This window comes from Microcaecilia unicolor, chromosome 6, assembly GCF_901765095.1.
Source record: "Microcaecilia unicolor chromosome 6, aMicUni1.1, whole genome shotgun sequence".
NCBI classification, from domain to species: Eukaryota; Metazoa; Chordata; class Amphibia; order Gymnophiona; family Siphonopidae; genus Microcaecilia; species Microcaecilia unicolor.
Genome location: NC_044036.1, coordinates 28,261,643 through 28,279,975, shown reverse-complemented (window position 1 = coordinate 28,279,975; position 18,333 = coordinate 28,261,643). Strand labels below are relative to the sequence as shown.

The following is an 18,333-nucleotide window of genomic DNA, read 5'->3' as shown; positions in this document are numbered from 1 at the left end:
GCGTATCTGGGTTTAAAAAAAGGTTTGGACAAGTTCTTGGAGGAAAAGTCTACAGTCTGCTATTGAGACAGACATGAGGAAGCTATTGCTTGCACTGGGATCGGTAGCATGGAATATTGCTACTATTTTGGTTTCTGCCAGGTACTTGTGACCTGGATTGACCACTATTGGAAGCAGGATATTGAGCTAGATGGACCATTGATCTGTTCCAGTATGGCTATTCTTATGTTCCCCTGAGCCACTACTTCCTGCCCTACCTGGGTCCAGGAATCTTCACTGCTGACTTGAATGGTCCAATCTGCTCTCCCTTTTGTTCAGAGCCTTGGCCTAATGATGTAGAGTTCTGATTTTTTTCCCCCTCCACCAAAAACAAATTTATCATTCAGACAGCCCTTCTGTCTACAGGGCTGCACTACAGTTGGCTCTGCCAAGAGAAAGGGGAGCCAAACCCACAAGAGGAAAAAGGGGGGAGGGGCACAACCAGGGCACATGGTAGGGACCTGAGGGTCTGTACCAGTCCAATCTCCAAACCCATTGTCTAGGGCTCGGAGTAGTGGAGGTCCATAAAGAAGAGGACTTAAACCAGAGAACAGTTCACGGATCTATCCTGGAAGAATAGCTGGACCAATAGACTATTTTACAAGGCTGCAGGTTGAAGACTAAACCTGGGAGTCATGCCTTATCAGGAATCTCAGCTACACCAGTCTAACATTTACCATCTGCTGGAGGTAGAAAAATAGTGACAAGTTCCAAGCTGCACTACAATTTTTATCCGTTATTTCACTATGAAGTATGATCTCTACCTCCATCTGCTGGTTGGGGGGACTTAACTCACTGGTCTGGACTTGTCCAGCAGGATAAATTTTTATCCGTTATTTCACTATGAAGTATGATCTCTACCTCCATCTGCTGGTTGGGGGGACTTAACTCACTGGTCTGGACTTGTCCAGCAGGATAAAAAGGAAAATCAAATTTTTTTTTTTCAAGAAAGGCCAGCAGAGACCACTTCAGGCTACACTATGGGAAAAATCTGAGGTCAAGAAAGCAAAGATACTTACCTATAGCAGGTGATCTTAGAGAACAGCAGGCCGATCATTCCCACATCTCGGCGACGCCACCCGAGGAAGCCCAGCGCGGACACCGACCAGCGAGCAAAGCAGGTGGCTCTAGCATTGTCCCACCGTGCATGTGCCTTCCCGCCTGATGCATGAGCACGGGTCCTCCAGTCAGGTGAAAAAGCAAAAAGCAGATAGCCTATAACTAAAATTTAACTCCTAGGGGAGGTGGGAAGGGTATGTGAGAATAATCGGCCTGCTGTCTTCGAGAACAACTGTATATCTGCAGGGCCGTGCCAACCCAGTAAGCGGGGTAAGCACGGCAGGGAGGCGCCTGCCTTCAAGGGCGCCACCGCCGGCCGAGACAGTTTATATTAAAAATTAAAAACAAACCTACCGTACCGCGTTGGCGCGTCGGCGCCTATGCGCATGCGCTGCTGCCTTCCCGTGTAGCGCTCAGCTGTTTGGCATCGCCCCCAGCTCTTCCACGCACGCGCCTGGAGCCTCGCTCGCAGATGCGAAGCACATTGCCAGGCAGGCAGTCCGAGTCTCCAACCGACCGTTTGATGGTTCCGATCAGAACATTGGTGTTTTCAGAGTCCTGGGCTGGTGCGATGCCGCACTGATGCTAGGTGCGTGCAGGAAACCTGACATCAGCTGTTCCGAACCCAGGCCAGTTGAACTGACAGGCAAGGTTAACGTGGTTTGTTTGGGGTAAAATAAAACCGTGTCAAGTTTGGGTGTGGTGTGCAAAACTGATCTGTCACGACTTTTAAATGGAAATTGTTGGGCTACACATGGGGCTAAATCTATCTGAGCTATTTCTCTACAGGCATATAGTGCACTTGGGGCCAACCTCGTGGTACATCTTTGTTTCTGAAAACCTGCCAGATGCCAATATGAAAGTCAGTCAGATTCTAATTTGGAAGGTTGAAGGGAGAAGATTTCCTGACTCTGGCAGATCACATTAACCTTCCCCTGACTGTATTTGTATCCACTAGGTAATCTGGCTCCTCTTTCTTAAAGAGTGAAGCGAGAGATTAGTTTTCCTAAGTGCAGGTTGATGCTGCAAGCCAACGTCTGGCCTCCCCTCTTCCGAGAATTTAGGATTCTTGTTTATGCTGGAGCGAGACAGGTGTGCTAAACTTTTATTCAGTGAATTTGTGAAATATAGCACTTTCAAATATATTTATTCCTCCTCTGTAATTCATGGTTATGGTGGTGGCGTGGTGCTTTATACAATTTCTTTCCGAAATGAGAACTCACAGTCCCATTTCACAAACTTCACCGATTATCCAGAAAAGAAATGTCATTAAAATACTAATGTACTTGCTTCACCACAATTTTCCCTGAAGCATTTTTATTTTAGCCTGTCAAGAGTTAGATACCTGAGGACTCTACGGTATCCTTAAAGCTGCTTCTTGGCAAAAATTATACAGCTGTTGCCTGTCTTAAGGTATCTCCAGAGCCGGATTACATTGGCGATATTAACATCGCTATTGCCTGCTCAAGGATCCCTGAGGGGGGGGGGGCGCCAACTGATAGTCTGCAGGGGGGCGCCAGAGACCCTAGGGACGGCCCTGTACATCTGCTTTCTCCGAGCACAAGCAGGCCTTTTTATTCTCATCTCTAGGAATCCCTAGCTACCAGCCTCACCAAAAACCAAAAGCTAGGATAACAGAGTCTCAAAACGTTGAGACTAAAACTTCAATCAACCTGAAACTATTCACATTCTAGCTGTGTAGGTGCAGCCTCAACTGTCCAGGGAAAGTTGTAGGCTTTTAACAAACCCTTAAATGGACTCTAATCATTGGCTTCTACTGAAATTGGGAAAAAAAAACTCCCATAGGAGCAGTGGCGTTCCTGGGGGCCTGGCACCCGGGGCGGATCGCTGATGCGCCCCGCCCCCTCCCTCCGATGCAGCGTGGACCCCCCCCCCCGGTGAAAGGACACTCCCACAAAGGACCCCCCCCCCGCCGGGTGCACGCCGCCGGGGGGGGGGGGGGGGGGGGTGCCGCGCATGCCTGTTCCGGGGCAGAGAAGAAGCATGGAACAACGGAGGACAGGTGCGCGCGGCACCCCCCCCCCCCCCCCCCCAGCGGCGTGCACCCAGGGCGGACCGCACCCACCGCCCCCCCCCCCCCTAGAAACGCCACTGCATAGGAGAAAAAAACAGTGCTTCAAAAACCATTCTCAGGCACAAACACTAATCAACGCGTACATTACTTCTGCACTGTCCCAAACTGGTGTTAAAAACAATGAAAAACTAAAAGAAAAAAAATTCCACAAATGTGCACTTGGAATAAAAAATAAAAATCACTTATCTGAAGACTTTAAGGGGTCCTTTTACTAAGATACTCTGAAAAATGGTCCTCGGTAGTGTAGACACGTGTTTTGGGCGTGTGCAGAATTATTTTTTAGCGCACCTACAAAAAATTCCTTTTTATTTATTTTTTTGCCAAAAATGGACATGCAGCAAAATTTAAATTGCCGCGCATCCATTTTGGGTCTGAGACCTTACCGCCAGCCATTGACCTAGCGGTAAGGTCTCATGTGGTAACCGGATGGTAATGGTCTACGCTCGTCAAATGCCACTTGACACGCCTAGCTGCTGTGTACCAGAAAATAAACATTTCTTTTCAGACGCGCATAGCAGACGCGCCAAAATTGAAATTACCGCAAGGGCCACGCGGTAACCGGATGGTAACTCCAATTTGGTGCTTGGGCATGCTTAGGCGCCTAAGCAGCTTAGTAAAAGGGCCCCTTACAGTCCACCTCCAGCATGAATAGTTTAATTCAATGTATTCCAAACTTTGCAACTTGACAAGGGCTAAAGGCCCCCCCTCCTTTATTTGAAGGAAAAGGCTCAGCAGATAGCAGTCAACGTTTACTGCAGTGTACTTGTAGGGCTTCCATTACTAGCCATGATCTCTGACAGAAGTTCACAGAAGAAAGAGCATGCGCCCAGCAATTCAGAAGCCGCAGTGTTTGCCAGTTTGGGAACGAGGGCAGTCTAACTTACTGGCTTTAACATTGTAGGCATTCCACAGTGCCACCCTGTAGTTGCTGAAGGATAAGTTGAGCTGGTACTGTCTAGGGTGGGGATTCTACTCATTGCAAGCTGCATTGTTGAATGTGATATCTGTGCAGGTGATGATGGGTTGAAATTGTTAGGTGAAAGCATTTTTCACATCCGCCGCCTTGTGGGGGAATAAACTTCCGTTAGGATTGTTCACAAAAGCTGTTTAGAAATCAGCACAAAGCTTTTCTGTTCTTTCAAGTCTGAAGATAGGAAGAGGGTTAAGAAAAAAGGGCCGAAGCATAGCTGTGCAGTGGTAGTGGACATTGCATTTTCTGTGATTATTGAAAGCTATGTGCTGGGTGTGAATATTAATTTCATGTGGGAATTTGTTCTGTGTTATAGTTGTTAACCGTTTGGATGCTTGGGTTCCAGGAAAGTGGCATATAAATTCTAATAACTAAAATACCAAAAGAGCTATTTTAATGTGATATAGACAGTCACAAAACAAGTCACTTTACACTCTGTTGCAAGAGAATTCACAGCTGTGCTTTAATGTCACCGTATGCTGGGAAATCCATTGAGGAATTTTGTTTTTATTGGTTTATGATTTGTTATATTCTGAATGCTTTAACTGTTAACCACTATGAACAAAACACTAATTGTTGGTAATGACAGTGCGTTTTCTTTTCAGTATGTATTCATGAGCTATTTCATGATTTGTTTGGGGGTTTGGGGTTTTTTTTTTTCAGTTCAGTTTACATCAACTCCTCTGCCACTATTCACTACAATTAAATCTTCACCGGCTTCCAATACCACTAGTCCTACTGCTGCCAGCAGCCCTGCAACTACTGCCAGGGCAGATCCTGCTACTGAAGACGCCAAGGCCGCAACAGTATTAAAAGTCTCCAGTACCACAGAGGCTCACTCATCTACCACCCGACACTCGGATACCAGAGTCCTGAGTACTGAAAACGGCAGTTTATCCCAGCACTGTAAGTGACTTTCAGGCTTATTTTCGAAAGAGAAGGGCGTCCATCTTTCGACACAAATCGGGAGATGGGCGTCCTTCTCTCAGGGTCGCCCGAATCGGCATAATCGAAAGCCGATTTTTGGGCGTCCCCAACTGCTTCCTGTCGCGGGGACGACCAAAGTTCCCGGGGGGGTGTCGGAGGCGTAGCAAAGGCGGGACTGGGGCGTGCCTATCAGATGGACTTCCTCGAGCGATAATGGAAAAAAGAAGGGCGTCCCTGACGAGCACTTGGCTGATCTGCAAGGCTTCGTTCTGTTTCTGTGAGTCAGAAACAGAATGAAGCCTTGCGCGGGAAGAAGAGGACCTCGGCTGGCGGGGATTGGAGTCCCCTGCCAGCAAAGGTAGGCAACAACGACGGCGGCGGGGGAGGGTTGGCGGCAGGAGGCGGGGTCGGCAGGGGGTCCAGGGCCAAATCTACGGGGGCCCAGGCCCCTGTGGCCCCACGTAGCTACGCCACTGGTTTGCATCTGTTGTCAATTATGATACCCAAAACATTTTATATATAACAAAAGAGAGGGAACGAAGTACAAACTAAAGTCCAAACAAAAAAAACAGCACCACGGGCCTTTAAAAATGGAACACAGTTCTTTAATGAATGAGCCTTGACAAAAAGACCCAACACGGGCCGTGTTTCGGTGACTAGCACCTGCGTCAGGGGTCACAGTGATGACGTGGAATAACTCGAATATATTCCTCTACAATATATTATTCCTTACCCCACGTCTCATAAAGTAAAAGCTACAAAGCACCAAGGCACTTTCACTTTCTGAAGTGCCTTGGTGCTTTGTAGCTTTTACTATATGAGACGTGGGGTAAGGAATAATATATTGTAGAGGAATATATTCGAGTTATTCCCCAAGTTTTCCACGTCATCACTGTGACCCCTGATGCAGGTGCTAGTCACCGAAACGGCCCGTGTTGGGTCTTTTTATCAAGGCTCATTCATTAAAGAACTGTGTTCCATTTTTAAAGGCCCGTGGTGCTGTTTTTTTTGTTTTTTTTTACCCAAAACATTTTAGACATTTTACCAATTTTTTTTTTCTAAACGTTGAAGTTGTGAATTGGCTGGGTTTTTGTTTTTGTGTTTTTTTTTTTTTTTGGGGGGGGGGGGGGTTTGCATGCCTTTTTTCTGGTTTTTGGTGTGTTAAAATTTGTAAGTGATAAGGGGGCTTATCTTCATCCAACTGTGTGTTCACTGAACCCGTGTCTCTTTACAGATGGAAACCAGAGCTACGGTTTAGGATCTACAGTCACAGCAGCGATAATTGGTGTAATTGTTCCTGTTGGTAAGCAGTTTTGACTAAAAACACTATAGCTGTATCATGGTGTGAAATATGTTTAACTACAGTAATTAAAAAAAAAGGTTCTGATTTTGCAGCGTGGCTTTCATCTGATGAAAATCCCAAGGTAGTATTTCAGAACTACAGTCAGGCACTCAAACAACTCTATGGAAACCATTTGTACCTTTCTGTATTTGAGTAATTGAGGCACAGGGAAATTGTGACATACGCAGCGTCGCATATAATTGGTGATGCAGAGGAGGGCTCGAGATTTGTCCTGCTCTGCAGTTTAAAATGCTTCAGTAACCTGATCATGCCTTCTCCCTACTTAAGAGGAGAAAATTAATTCTATTTATAAAAACAGCATGCCCTTTAGAAGCAAGTGAGGCTCCAGGTATCAGCTCTGTTTTGTGTATGCATGGAACGATGCCTGATGATGGTGCTTGACATGCATGTCTGTTTGAGACCATCAATTTGCACCTTCCCAGCTGCAGAGGAATTAAGTATAAAACCTCCTATGCATCCAGCTTTTCCTTTAGACAGCCAGCTTTGGAACGCTCTTCCAAGATCCATCCGAACAATGAACGACTATCTACCCTTTAGAAAAACGTTGAAAAGCCATCTCTTCAAGCAAGCTTACCTTAACGCCCCCAATTAACCTTATAAGCCCAATCACATGATTCCTGTTTTGATGATTATATCTTGTCCTTGTCTCCCAATTCTCCTTTCATGCTTATTCCCTAGTCTTTTCTTCACCATCTTCCCTGCACCATACTCCTCCCATTCCTTTTCCTTTTGCTTATCCTATCTTCTTGCACCTTTTCATATTCATCTCACTTATTCTTAAGGCCTTTCTATAACTATGTTTACTGCAGTTAGTAATATTCTCCTTACATGACTTTGTAATTATATTTACTATGTAAGCCGCATTGAACCTGCCCTGTGTGGGAAAGCGCGGGATACAAATGTATTAAATCAATAAATCATATGAATTGGTACATATCAGTGGAGGAGTGGCCTAGTGGTTAGGGTGGTGGACTTTGGTCCTGAGGAACTGAGTTCGATTCCCACTTCAGGCACAGGCAGCTCCTTGTGACTCTGGGCAAGTCACTTAACCCTCCATTGCCCCATGTAAGCCGCATTGAGCCTGCCATGAGTGGGAAAGCGCAGGGTATAAATGTAACAAAAATAAAATAGATACTATTGGAGATTCTACATGGAATGTTGCTACTATTGGAGATTCTACATGGAATGTTGCTATTCCACTAGCAACATTCCATGTAGAAGGCTGCGCAGGCTTCTGTTTCTGTGAGTCTGACGTCCTGCACGTACGTGCAGGACGTCAGACTCACAGAAGCAGAAGCCTGTGTGGCCACATTGGTGATCTGCAAGGGCCGACTTCTACATGTGGAATAGCAGCAACATTCCATGTAGAATCTCAAATAGTAGCAACAGTGGAGGAGTGGCCTAGTGGTTAGGGTGGTGGACTTTGGTCCTGAGGAACTGAGTTCAATTCCCACTTCAGCCACAGGCATCTCCTTGTGACTCTGGGCAAGTCACTTAACCCTCCGTTGCCCCATGTAAGCCGCATTGAGCCTGCCATGAGTGGGAAAGCGCGGGGTACAAATGTAACAAAAATAAAATAGATACTATTGGAGATTCTACATGGAATGTTGCTACTATTGGAGATTCTACATGGCTAAACAGTAAGATAAAGGAAGTCATTAGAGCCAAAAAACAATCCTTCAGAAAGTGGAGAAGAGAACCAACTGAAAGTAACAGGATAGATCATAAGGAATGCCAAGCCAAATGCAAAGCGGAGATAAGGAGGGCAAAAAAGGACTTTGAGAAGAAATTAGCGTTGGAAGCAAAAATACATAGTAAAAATTTTTTTAGATACATTAAAAGCAGGAAACCGGCCAAAGAGTCGGTTGGGCCGCTGGACGAAAATGGTGTTAAAGGGGCGATCAGGGAGGACAAAGCCGTAGCGGAGAAATTAAATGAATTCTTTGCTTCGGTCTTCACCGAGGAGGATTTGGGGGGGACACCGGTGCCGGAAAGAATATTTGAAGCGGGGGAGTCGGAGAAACTAAACGAATTCTCTGTAACCTTGGAGGATGTAATGGGTCAGTTCAGCAAGCTGAAGAGTAGTAAATCACCGGGACCTGATGGTATTCATCCCAGAGTATTAATAGAACTAAAAAATGAACTTGCGGAGCTACTGTTAGAAATATGCAATCTGTCCCTAAAATCGAGTGTAGTACCGGAAGACTGGAGGGTAGCCAATGTTACTCCGATTTTTAAGAAAGGTTCCAGAGGAGATCCGGGAAATTATAGACCGGTGAGTCTGACGTCGGTGCCGGGCAAGATGGTGGAGGCTATTATTAAGAATAAAATTGCAGAGCATATACAAAAACATGGACTGATGAGACAAAGTCAGCACGGATTTAGTGAAGGGAAGTCTTGCCTCACCAATCTAATGCATTTTTTTGAGGGGGTAAGCAAACATGTGGACAATGGGGAGCCGGTTGATATTGTATATCTGGATTTTCAGAAGGCGTTTGACAAAGTGCCGCACGAAAGACTCCTGAAGAAATTGCAGAGTCATGGAATCGGAGGTAGGGTATTATTATGGATTAAGAACTGGTTGAAAGATAGGAAGCAGAGAGTAGGTTTGCTTGGCCAGTATTCTCAGTGGAGGAGGGTAGTTAGTGGGGTCCCGCAGGGGTCTGTGCTGGGTCCGTTGCTTTTTAATGTATTTATAAATGACCTAGAGATGGGAATAACTAGTGAGGTAATTAAATTCGCCGATGACACAAAATTATTCAGGGTCGTCAAGTCGCAGGAGGAATGTGAACGATTACAGGAGGACCTTGCGAGACTGGGAGATTGGGCGTGCAAGTGGCAGATGAAGTTCAATGTTGACAAGTGCAAAGTGATGCATGTGGGTAAGAGGAACCCGAATTATAGCTACGTCTTGCAAGGTTCCACGTTAGGAGTTACGGATCAAGAAAGGGATCTGGGTGTCGTCGTCGATGATACACTGAAACCTTCTGCTCAGTGTGCTGCTGCGGCTAGGAAAGCGAATAGAATGTTGGGTGTTATTAGGAAGGGTATGGAGTCCAGGTGTGCGGATGTTATAATGCCGTTGTATCGCTCCATGGTGCGACCGCACCTGGAGTATTGTGTTCAGTACTGGTCTCCGTATCTCAAAAAAGATATAGTAGAATTGGAAAAGGTACAGCGAAGGGCGACGAAAATGATAGTGGGGATGGGACGACTTTCCTATGAAGAGAGGCTGAGAAGGCTAGGGCTTTTTAGCTTGGAGAAGAGAGGGCTGAGGGGAGATATGATAGAAGTGTATAAAATAATGAGTGGAATGGATCGGGTGGATGTGAAGCGACTGTTCACGCTATCCAAAAATACTAGGACTAGAGGGCATGAGTTGAAGCTACAGTGTGGTAAATTTAAAACGAATCGGAGAAAATTTTTCTTCACCCAACGTGTAATTAGACTCTGGAATTCGTTGCCGGAGAACGTGGTACGGGCGGTTAGCTTGACGGAGTTTAAAAAGGGGTTAGATAGATTCCTAAAGGACAAGTCCATAGACCGCTATTAAATGGACTTGGAAAAATTCCGCATTTTTAGGTATAACTTGTCTGGAATGTTTTTACGTTTGGGGAGCGTGCCAGGTGCCCTTGACCTGGATTGGCCACTGTCGGTGACAGGATGCTGGGCTAGATGGACCTTTGGTCTTTCCCAGTATGGCACTACTTATGTACTTATGTACTTAATGTTGCTATTCCACTAGCAACATTCCATGGCTGCGCAGGCTTCTGTTTCTGTGAGTCTGACGTCCTGCACATACGTGCAGGACGTCAGACTCACAGAAGCAGAAGCCTGTGCGGCCACATTGGTGATCTGCAAGGGCCAACTTCTACATGGAATGTTGCTAGTGGAATAGCAACATTCCATGTAGAATCTCAAATAGTAGCAACAGTGGAGGAGTGGCCTAGTGGTTAGGGTGGTGGACTTTGGTCCTGAGGAACTGAGTTTGATTCCCACTTCAGGCACAGGCAGCTCCTTGTGACTCTGGGCAAGTCACTTAACCCTCCATTGCCCCATGTAAGCCGCATTGAGCCTGCCATGAGTGGGAAAGCGCTGGGTTCAAATGTAACAAAAAAAAATATCTGTGGTACGGGGAGGTGTGGATTTCAGTGACAGTCTTGTTGTGTATTTATACCACCAGCATCATTCAACCCTGGCAATTAAATCCTATTAGCAGGCTCAGTATACTAGTGGGAGCCCTTATTTGCGGCCCTGTTAACTAAGCTGCATTATAGGCATGTTAATGTTTTTTAACGCACGTTAACCATGTACGCGCATTAACTGTATGCGCCTACAATATCCCTATAGGAGCCTACACGGTTAGCGCACGCGATAATTGTAGGCGCATTAAAAACGCTAACGCACCTTAGTAAACAGGGCCCTTGGTGAAATTTGCTCTATCATTGGCTAGTTTTTGACCCAGATTGGGAAGTGTAGGGGTGCAACTAACTTGATGGATAAGACTGAGTTATCGATATGCAGTCCATGCAGAAACTAGGTACAGGATAAATGTCTCCTCAGTGGTAGGTACCAAGTTCCTTAGAGAGTTCATTATTTTTACTTAAAATATTTACATATCTAATAGGCTTGAATCTCTTCAGTAGTAGCCATATGGGTTTCCACAATACTGACTCGTGAGCTTTGCGAATCAGTCCCATTTGACTTTGCCATTGTGTGTTGGACCGAAATAAAGTATTTCATCATTTGACCTGCTGTTGCACTCCAGAGGCCATCTGAAAATGTCTGCTCTTGTTCTTCAGTGGCAATGGGTCTGCTGTGTATGGGAGGCTATTTGATTTGGAGAAACTGGAAACGGAAGAACACAAAGAGCATGAATTTTGACAATCCTGTCTACAGAAAGACAACAGAAGAAGAGGATGAAAATGAAATCCATGTTGGAAGGACGACGGCACAAATTGGCCATGTCTACCCAGCGGTAAGTATTCAGGGTTTCTTTGGTGACTGTGCAGAAAAGGGACAACTCCCCATTTGGTAATTAAATGTCATATTGTAGTTAGCAACTTCCATGTACAGAAAAATTCTACATTGGTTCTACTGGAGCGTGCATGCACAGCTATAGACCTGATACATGAAAAACAAATTCTCCATTTCGGGGGTAATTTTGTAAAGTATTTTCTCTGATTATTAGAACTGAATCGGGCACAGAAGTGGGCAGTATCCGATGATGTTACTGCCCATTTCTGTGGGCACCAGACATATGACAGCACCAGAGCTTAGAACTAAAAATCTGAGCATTCATGGGTCTGTGCCCTGCAGGCAAAAGTAGAGGCTGACCAAAGACGAATCACCACTGGAGATCTGAATCCAACAGTCTTTATTGTTATAAATAAAGGACCCGACACGGGCCGTGTTTCGACGCACGCAAGCGTCTACATCAGGGGTCAAACAGTAGACTCCAGATTGAGGCACAGGACCCGTAGCCCTGTTCGTGTCTAAAGGTTTGCTCCTACAGTCGTTGCGAGAAGCTTGTCCATTTGCTTTGTCTGCACAAGTATTTGGGGTAGGTCTACAGCTTTAGACACAAACAGGGCTGCGGTCCTGTACCTCGATCTGGAGTCTACTGTTTGACCCCTGATGTAGACGCTTGTGTGCTTCGAAACACGGCCCGTGTCGGGTCCTTTATTTATAACAATAAAGACTGTTGGATTCAGATCTCCAGTGGTGATTCGTCTTTGGTCAGCCTCTACTTTTGCCTGCTGTGTTCCGTCATCGTAGAGGATTTTCCTGTTTTGTATTTTGGATCCTGGTCTATGCCCTGTGCACAGCCTCTGTTGTTGTTTTTATCTTGCCAAATATGCGCAGAAACTATCCCAGAAATTTTGGTATAAGATCTCTTCTTACTGTTAAGACCAACATTGTTTTTATCATTTCCTTAATTGTTTTCTCCTTTTTCTAAAATTGAAAATATATACCTATGGGGGTCAGTATTCAGCCCACAGTGGTAAGTGCTTGTAAGTCATCTTTGGCACATAAGTAAACGAACTGTACAGTCCAACAGCTTTTCTTCACTGGACATTGTCTTCACTCCGTGACAGGGTGGCCTAAAGAAATCCCATCATGAAAAAAGGGGAGTACTGTTCCTCTTCTGGTACGAATTGACATCTCCGCTGTTAGCACAGATTTATAATACCACCTAAGCACTTGAAAGTCTGCCTTTTCAGCACCCACAAAGGTGCATTGCAAACAGTCTGCCACCAACCCAAATTCTTTTTTTTTTCCTTCAAACTTTATTTATTAATTTTAAACAATACAAAATTTGTTGAAACATACATCTGCATATATTATTGAAATAAGAAAAAATAAATGTGACAGTGGGTTGGTAAAAATAAAGTAGACCAGCATAAACAAGCATACTATTAGGAAGTTAATTCCCTTTTATTTAGTTTTGTTACATTTGTACTCCTCGCTTTCCCACTCATGGCAGGCTCAATGCAGCTTACATGGGGCAATGGAGGGTTAAGTGACTTGCCCAGAGTCACAAGGAGCTGCAGTGAGAATTGAGCTCAGTTCCCCAGGGTCAAAGTCCACTGCACTAACCACTAGGCTACTCCTCCACTCATTCCACCAATAAGAGCCAACCTCATCAGTGATGTCACAATGGCTTCATTGCTCGATACTTGGCTCACTTCTGATATTGTGATGTCATAAGGGAAATGGGACTTGATATACTGCCTTTCTGAGGTTTTTGCAACTACATTCAAAGCGGTTTACGTATATTTAGGTACTTATTTTGTACCAGGGGCAATGGAGGGTTAAGTGACTTGCCCAGAGTCACAAGGAGCTGCAGTGAGAATTGAACTCAGTTCCCCAGAATCAAAGTCCACTGCACTAACCACTAGGCCACTCCTCCACTAGGAACATTCCATCTAGAAGCCCGCCCTTGCCGCGCAGGCTTCTGTTTCTGTGAGTCTGACGTCCTGCAGCCTTTCAAAAGGCTGGTGCTTTCCAAAATTTTTGTGATATGTTCCTCCGATTGAAATGAAGTGCAAAGCTCTCACACAGCAACAGTGTAAGTCTCTCACAAAAATTTTGGAAAGCATCAGCCTTTTGAAATTAGTCTGTTGAAGCCTCCTTTGTCTTTGGTGTGACCCCTGACGCAGGTGCGGTAGCACCGAAACACGGCCCGTGTCGGGTCTTTCTTCAATCAAAGTTCACTATTAAAGGATTTTTTAATGTGTTCCCTTTTGTTTTTAAAGGCCCTTTTTGCTGCTGTTTTTTTTTTTTTTTTGCTTGGTCCACCACTGGAGCAACATGAATTGAAGAGAATATCCTGAAAACAAGGGTTGGAATCATTTTGTTCCATTGGAATTAAAGTTCCCTTGTGGCTTTCTCATTTTGAGATGAGCAAAGAGAACAACTTGCACTCTTTCTACCAGATGGCCCAGCATTCCCACATAGGTTCTAGCCATGACTAAAGTTGGAAATAAGTTAACTGACTGAACCAGGGGCGTATCTGGACTCCGGCGGTAGGGGGGGCCAGAGCCAGAGGGGGGGGCACATTTTAGCCCCCCCCCCCCCGCCGCCGCCGCCGCGCCCCCACCGCCGAGCCCCCACCGCCACCAATGACTCTCTCTACCCCCTCCCGCAGCCAACCCTCCCCCGCTGCCGTTCTTACTTTTGCTGGCGGGGGACCCCAACCCCCACCAGCCGAGGTCTGCTTCCACCTTCCGCTGCCGTAAAAACTTCTTCTTCAGCCGGCGGGGGACCCCAAACCCCCGCCAGCCGCCCCCCGGTGTTTAAAATTCATCTTCGGCCTCTGTGGCCGTGCTGCTGTGATAGGCGCTGTTGAAATCCACTTCGGAGTCTGACGTTGCAGCACGTACAACGTACAACGTACAACGACGTCAGACTCCGAAGTGGATTTCAACAGCGCCTATCACAGCAGCACGGCCACAGAGGCCGAAGATGAATTTTAAACACCGGGGGGCGGCTGGCGGGGGTTTGGGGTCCCCCGCCGGCTGAAGAAGAAGTTTTTACGGCAGCGGCAGGTGGAAGCAGACCTCGGCTGGCGGGGGTTGGGGTCCCCCGCCAGCAAAAGTAAGAACGGCAGCGGGGGAGGGTTGATGGCGGTAGGGGGGTCCATGGCAAAATCTGCGGGGGCCCAGGCCCCTGAGGCCCCACGCAGATACGCCCCTGGACTGAACAAGACACCATAGCAGCCTGTCTCACAGGGAAAAAAAACACCACCTGGACATTTCTGCTTATTTGAGATCCTTAGTTAGCTTCAGTTTCACCCACTGCCTATAGCCAGGTTCTCAACAGATTTTGAGATCAGACTAGTTTACCTGCATAGGATGGGGGAGGGGGTTCTGGTCTGGGTTTGTTTGGGTGTAGGAGGCCGCAGGTAGGTTGGCCTTCTGTGGGTTGAGGTCATAAGTTTACGCTAGTCTAGAATGGCATCTTGGCGCACAGATGTGGTTATAAAATTGGTGCTCAGTGCACAGCATTGACGCACCTAAATAGAGGTGGCAACGTGGGCTTGTCTGAACCTTGCCCTTACATACTTGCAAAGGCATGCATTATAAGCTGGCTCGTTGGCCCTATGACAAAGCTTCAATTCCTGGACCTGGCTCCTGCTTTTTGGGTGGGCAGAGGGTTGGGGGCTGGCAGCACTGCTGAGGCACAATTTTACTGCCCTTGGGTGGGATGAGATTTCTGTCATCACACAAAGTAACATGTACTGGCTGGCTGAAGAGCACATTGCACAGATTTAATTGTGGAGGGGAACCCAAGGTATTGGCTCTCAGCCAGAAGACTGTCACTGCAATAGGTGAGGCTAGATACTATTACTACTACTACTTAACATTTCTAGAGCGCTACTAGGGTTACGCAGCGCTGTACAGTTTAACAAAGAAGGACAGTCCCTGCTCGAAGGAGCTTACAATCTAAAGGACGAAATGTCAAGTTGGGGCAGTCAAGATTTCCTGAATAGAGGTATAGTGGTTAGGTGCCGAAGGCGACATTGAAGAGGTAGGCTTTGAGCAAGGATTTGAAGATGGGCAGGGAGGGGGCCTGGCGTATGGGCTCAGGGAGTTTATTCCAAGCATGGGGTGAGGCGAGGCAGAAAGGGCGGAGCCTGGAGTCGGCGGTGGTGGAGAAGGGTACTGAGAGGAGGGATTTGTCTTGAGAGCGGAGGTTACGGGTAGGAACGTAAGGGGAGATGAGGGTAGAGAGGTAAGGAGGGGCTGCAGATCGAGTGCATTTGTAGGTTAGATGGGGTAAGGGGGTGGGAGTGAAACCCTAAACGAGCTCTGAATTCAGGCTCATGTGCTGTGGACTCAGTGGGGCAAGCTTTTGATTGAGATGGAAAGCTCAAGCTAAAATTTGGAATGTATTGCCTCCAGATATCGGATCTGTTTCCAGTTATATGTACTTGCGTTGGGAAATAAAAATGTAATTTTCAAGATTTCTGAAGGTTTAATTTAACGTCTTTAATTTCATTTGTTGAATTACTGTGACATTCTAGAAATGGCTGGTCTTCTTACCATCATTGGCAATGAACCAGGCCAGGGCCAGCCTTAAGCAGTCCCCCCTGGCGTGTCCCCCTTTCTCTAAACCCCAGCCCACCCCACCCCCACCTTAAAACTGCGTTTCTCAGGGCAGCGGCAGCAATTAGCATAGACCATATTTTTTTGTTACATTTGTACCCCGCGCTTTCCCACTCATGGCAGGCTCAATGCGGCTTACATGGGGCAATGGAGGGTTAAGTGACTTGCCCAGAGTCACAAGGAGCTGCCTGTGCCTGAAGTGGGAATCGAACTCAGTTCCTTTCCCCAGGACCAAAGTCCACCACCCTAACCACTAGGCCACTCCTCCACTGTTACTACTATTTGAGATTCTACTTGGAATGTTGCTATTCCACCAATGTGGCCGCGCAGGCTTCTGCTTCTGTGAGTCTGACCTCCTGCACATACGTGCAGGACGTCAGACTCACAGAAACAGAAGCCTGCGCAGCCTTCTACATGGAATGTTGCTAGTGGAATAGCAACATTCCGTGTAGAATCTCAAATAGTAGCAACATTCCATGTAGAATCTCCAATAGTAGCAACATTCCATGTAGAATCTCCAATAGTATCTATTTTATTTTTGTTACATTTGTACCCTGCGCTTTCCCACTCATGGCAGGCTCAATGCGGCTTACATGGGGCAATGGAGGGTTAAGTGACTTGCCCAGTCACAAGGAGCTGCATTTGTATCCCACATTATCCCACCTATTTGCAGGCTCAATGTGGCTTACATTATGTCGCAAAGGCGATCATCATTAACAGAATAAGAAATTCAGTATGTTGTTACAGTTAAGATGCGAAGAATATCAAGTAAAATAGAGTAGATAAGTAAATAATGCACAACATATAAGTAAGAGCAGGATAGATAAATACTGTTCAATAATGATAATGTGATTGGAATAATCAAATTAAGAGATCGGTATTAGTTCTGGTATAGTTTAGGAATCATGTCATCTGCTGCCAACCCTGGAGCCTGCGTTCTGCTGCATCCCACCTTTCATCCTGCCCGATTCTGATGTAATCTCCTTATTTCGCAAGGGCGGGATACAGCAGAGAACAGGCTCCAGGGTCGGCAGCAGATGGCCTATGCGAATTGCTGCCACTGCCCTGAGCTCTCTGTAGAGAAGCACATGTTGGGGGTTCAGAGACAGGGGGACATGCTGGACCACCGAAGGGACCTCCAAACTGGTCCGCACAGGTCCCCACAGTCGGTAAGACCGGCCCTGAACCAGACAGTAGGTAGTCGTGGTATATAAGCAGCATATTGTATATAATTGTTTTTATCATGCCCTGTAGTAACGATTTTTTGGAAACAAGTGCTGGGAACTGTGCATTCCATCCTCATGTAGTCTTTAATTGCTCTCCGTTACCAGTTCCTTCGCCGCCAGGCTTTAAAGGATTTCTGCAACAGGCAGTCTTTTTTTGCTATCGAATCCATCTTAGTAAACTGGTTGGGAGATGCCGGTGTTTCCATTCAGCAGTGGAGAGCACTTACGATCAATCAATTGCGTTTAGAGCGTTTGCCTGTTTCAGATCTCTCACATTCTCAAGGAGTTCAGCTTCAGGTGATGTGGGAAAACGTTTGGTTAACCTTGCCTCCGATGGCTCGTAGTAACTTATTGAACATTTGATCAGTGGATTTTCTCCAGACAAAGACATTTCTGGTTATTTTTCTTTGATCTCCTAGGGTGTATGTTATTGCTCGTTGGGGAGAAGGGAGGGGGTATGTTTCTATAGTTCTGATATTGTAAACTTTTTCATAAAAATGATTGAAACATAATTGTTTTTATTTCTTCCATTCCAGCGCGTAGCAGTAAGCCTGGAAGATGATGGCTTACCGTAATCGACTGCTCCAGCTGTGCTGTCGCTGGGCTAATATGCATTACCCCAGACTCTCCTCACTTGTGGAAACCAGCGTTCCTTACCTACATTGCAGAGGGATACCACAAAGTTAAAATGAACTGAAAACATCCAAAGGATGTGAGAGTGTCTATGTATAATGTTTTATACACATTTCGACTTGCACTATAATTCTACTGACGAGCAACTAACTCAGTGTACAGAACAACCATGACAGAGGTTGCTAGTTGTCTTTTAAAATATTATATTTATAGAAGGTTTTGTAAATATAATGAACATGCTTTGTGGCTATCCAACAACATAAAAAGAAAAGAAAAAAAATTGATAACGTTTTTTTAGAGTATTTATTAATATTCTATTTCTGAAAATAATTTGTTCTGCACACATTTTACAAGGGTTGAGAGTATTTATTTTTTTGTATGTTTAGCTCTCTCTAGACAAATTGTATATA

The 18,333-nt window shown here is 45.8% G+C and overlaps 1 protein-coding gene across 1 annotated transcript in view; it reads left to right on the top strand.

Moving 5' to 3' along the window:
• LRP8 (LDL receptor related protein 8) overlaps window positions 1-18,027 on the top strand; it is a 534,355-nt gene extending 516,328 nt beyond the window's left edge. Inside the window, 4 exon segments of the mRNA XM_030207129.1 lie at window positions 4,827-5,069; window positions 6,325-6,393; window positions 11,256-11,431; window positions 17,827-18,027. Coding sequence (XP_030062989.1) covers window positions 4,827-5,069; window positions 6,325-6,393; window positions 11,256-11,431; window positions 17,827-17,865 — 527 coding nt within the window. The 3' untranslated portion in view covers window positions 17,866-18,027.
• Window positions 18,028-18,333: the final 306 nt, after the last annotated feature.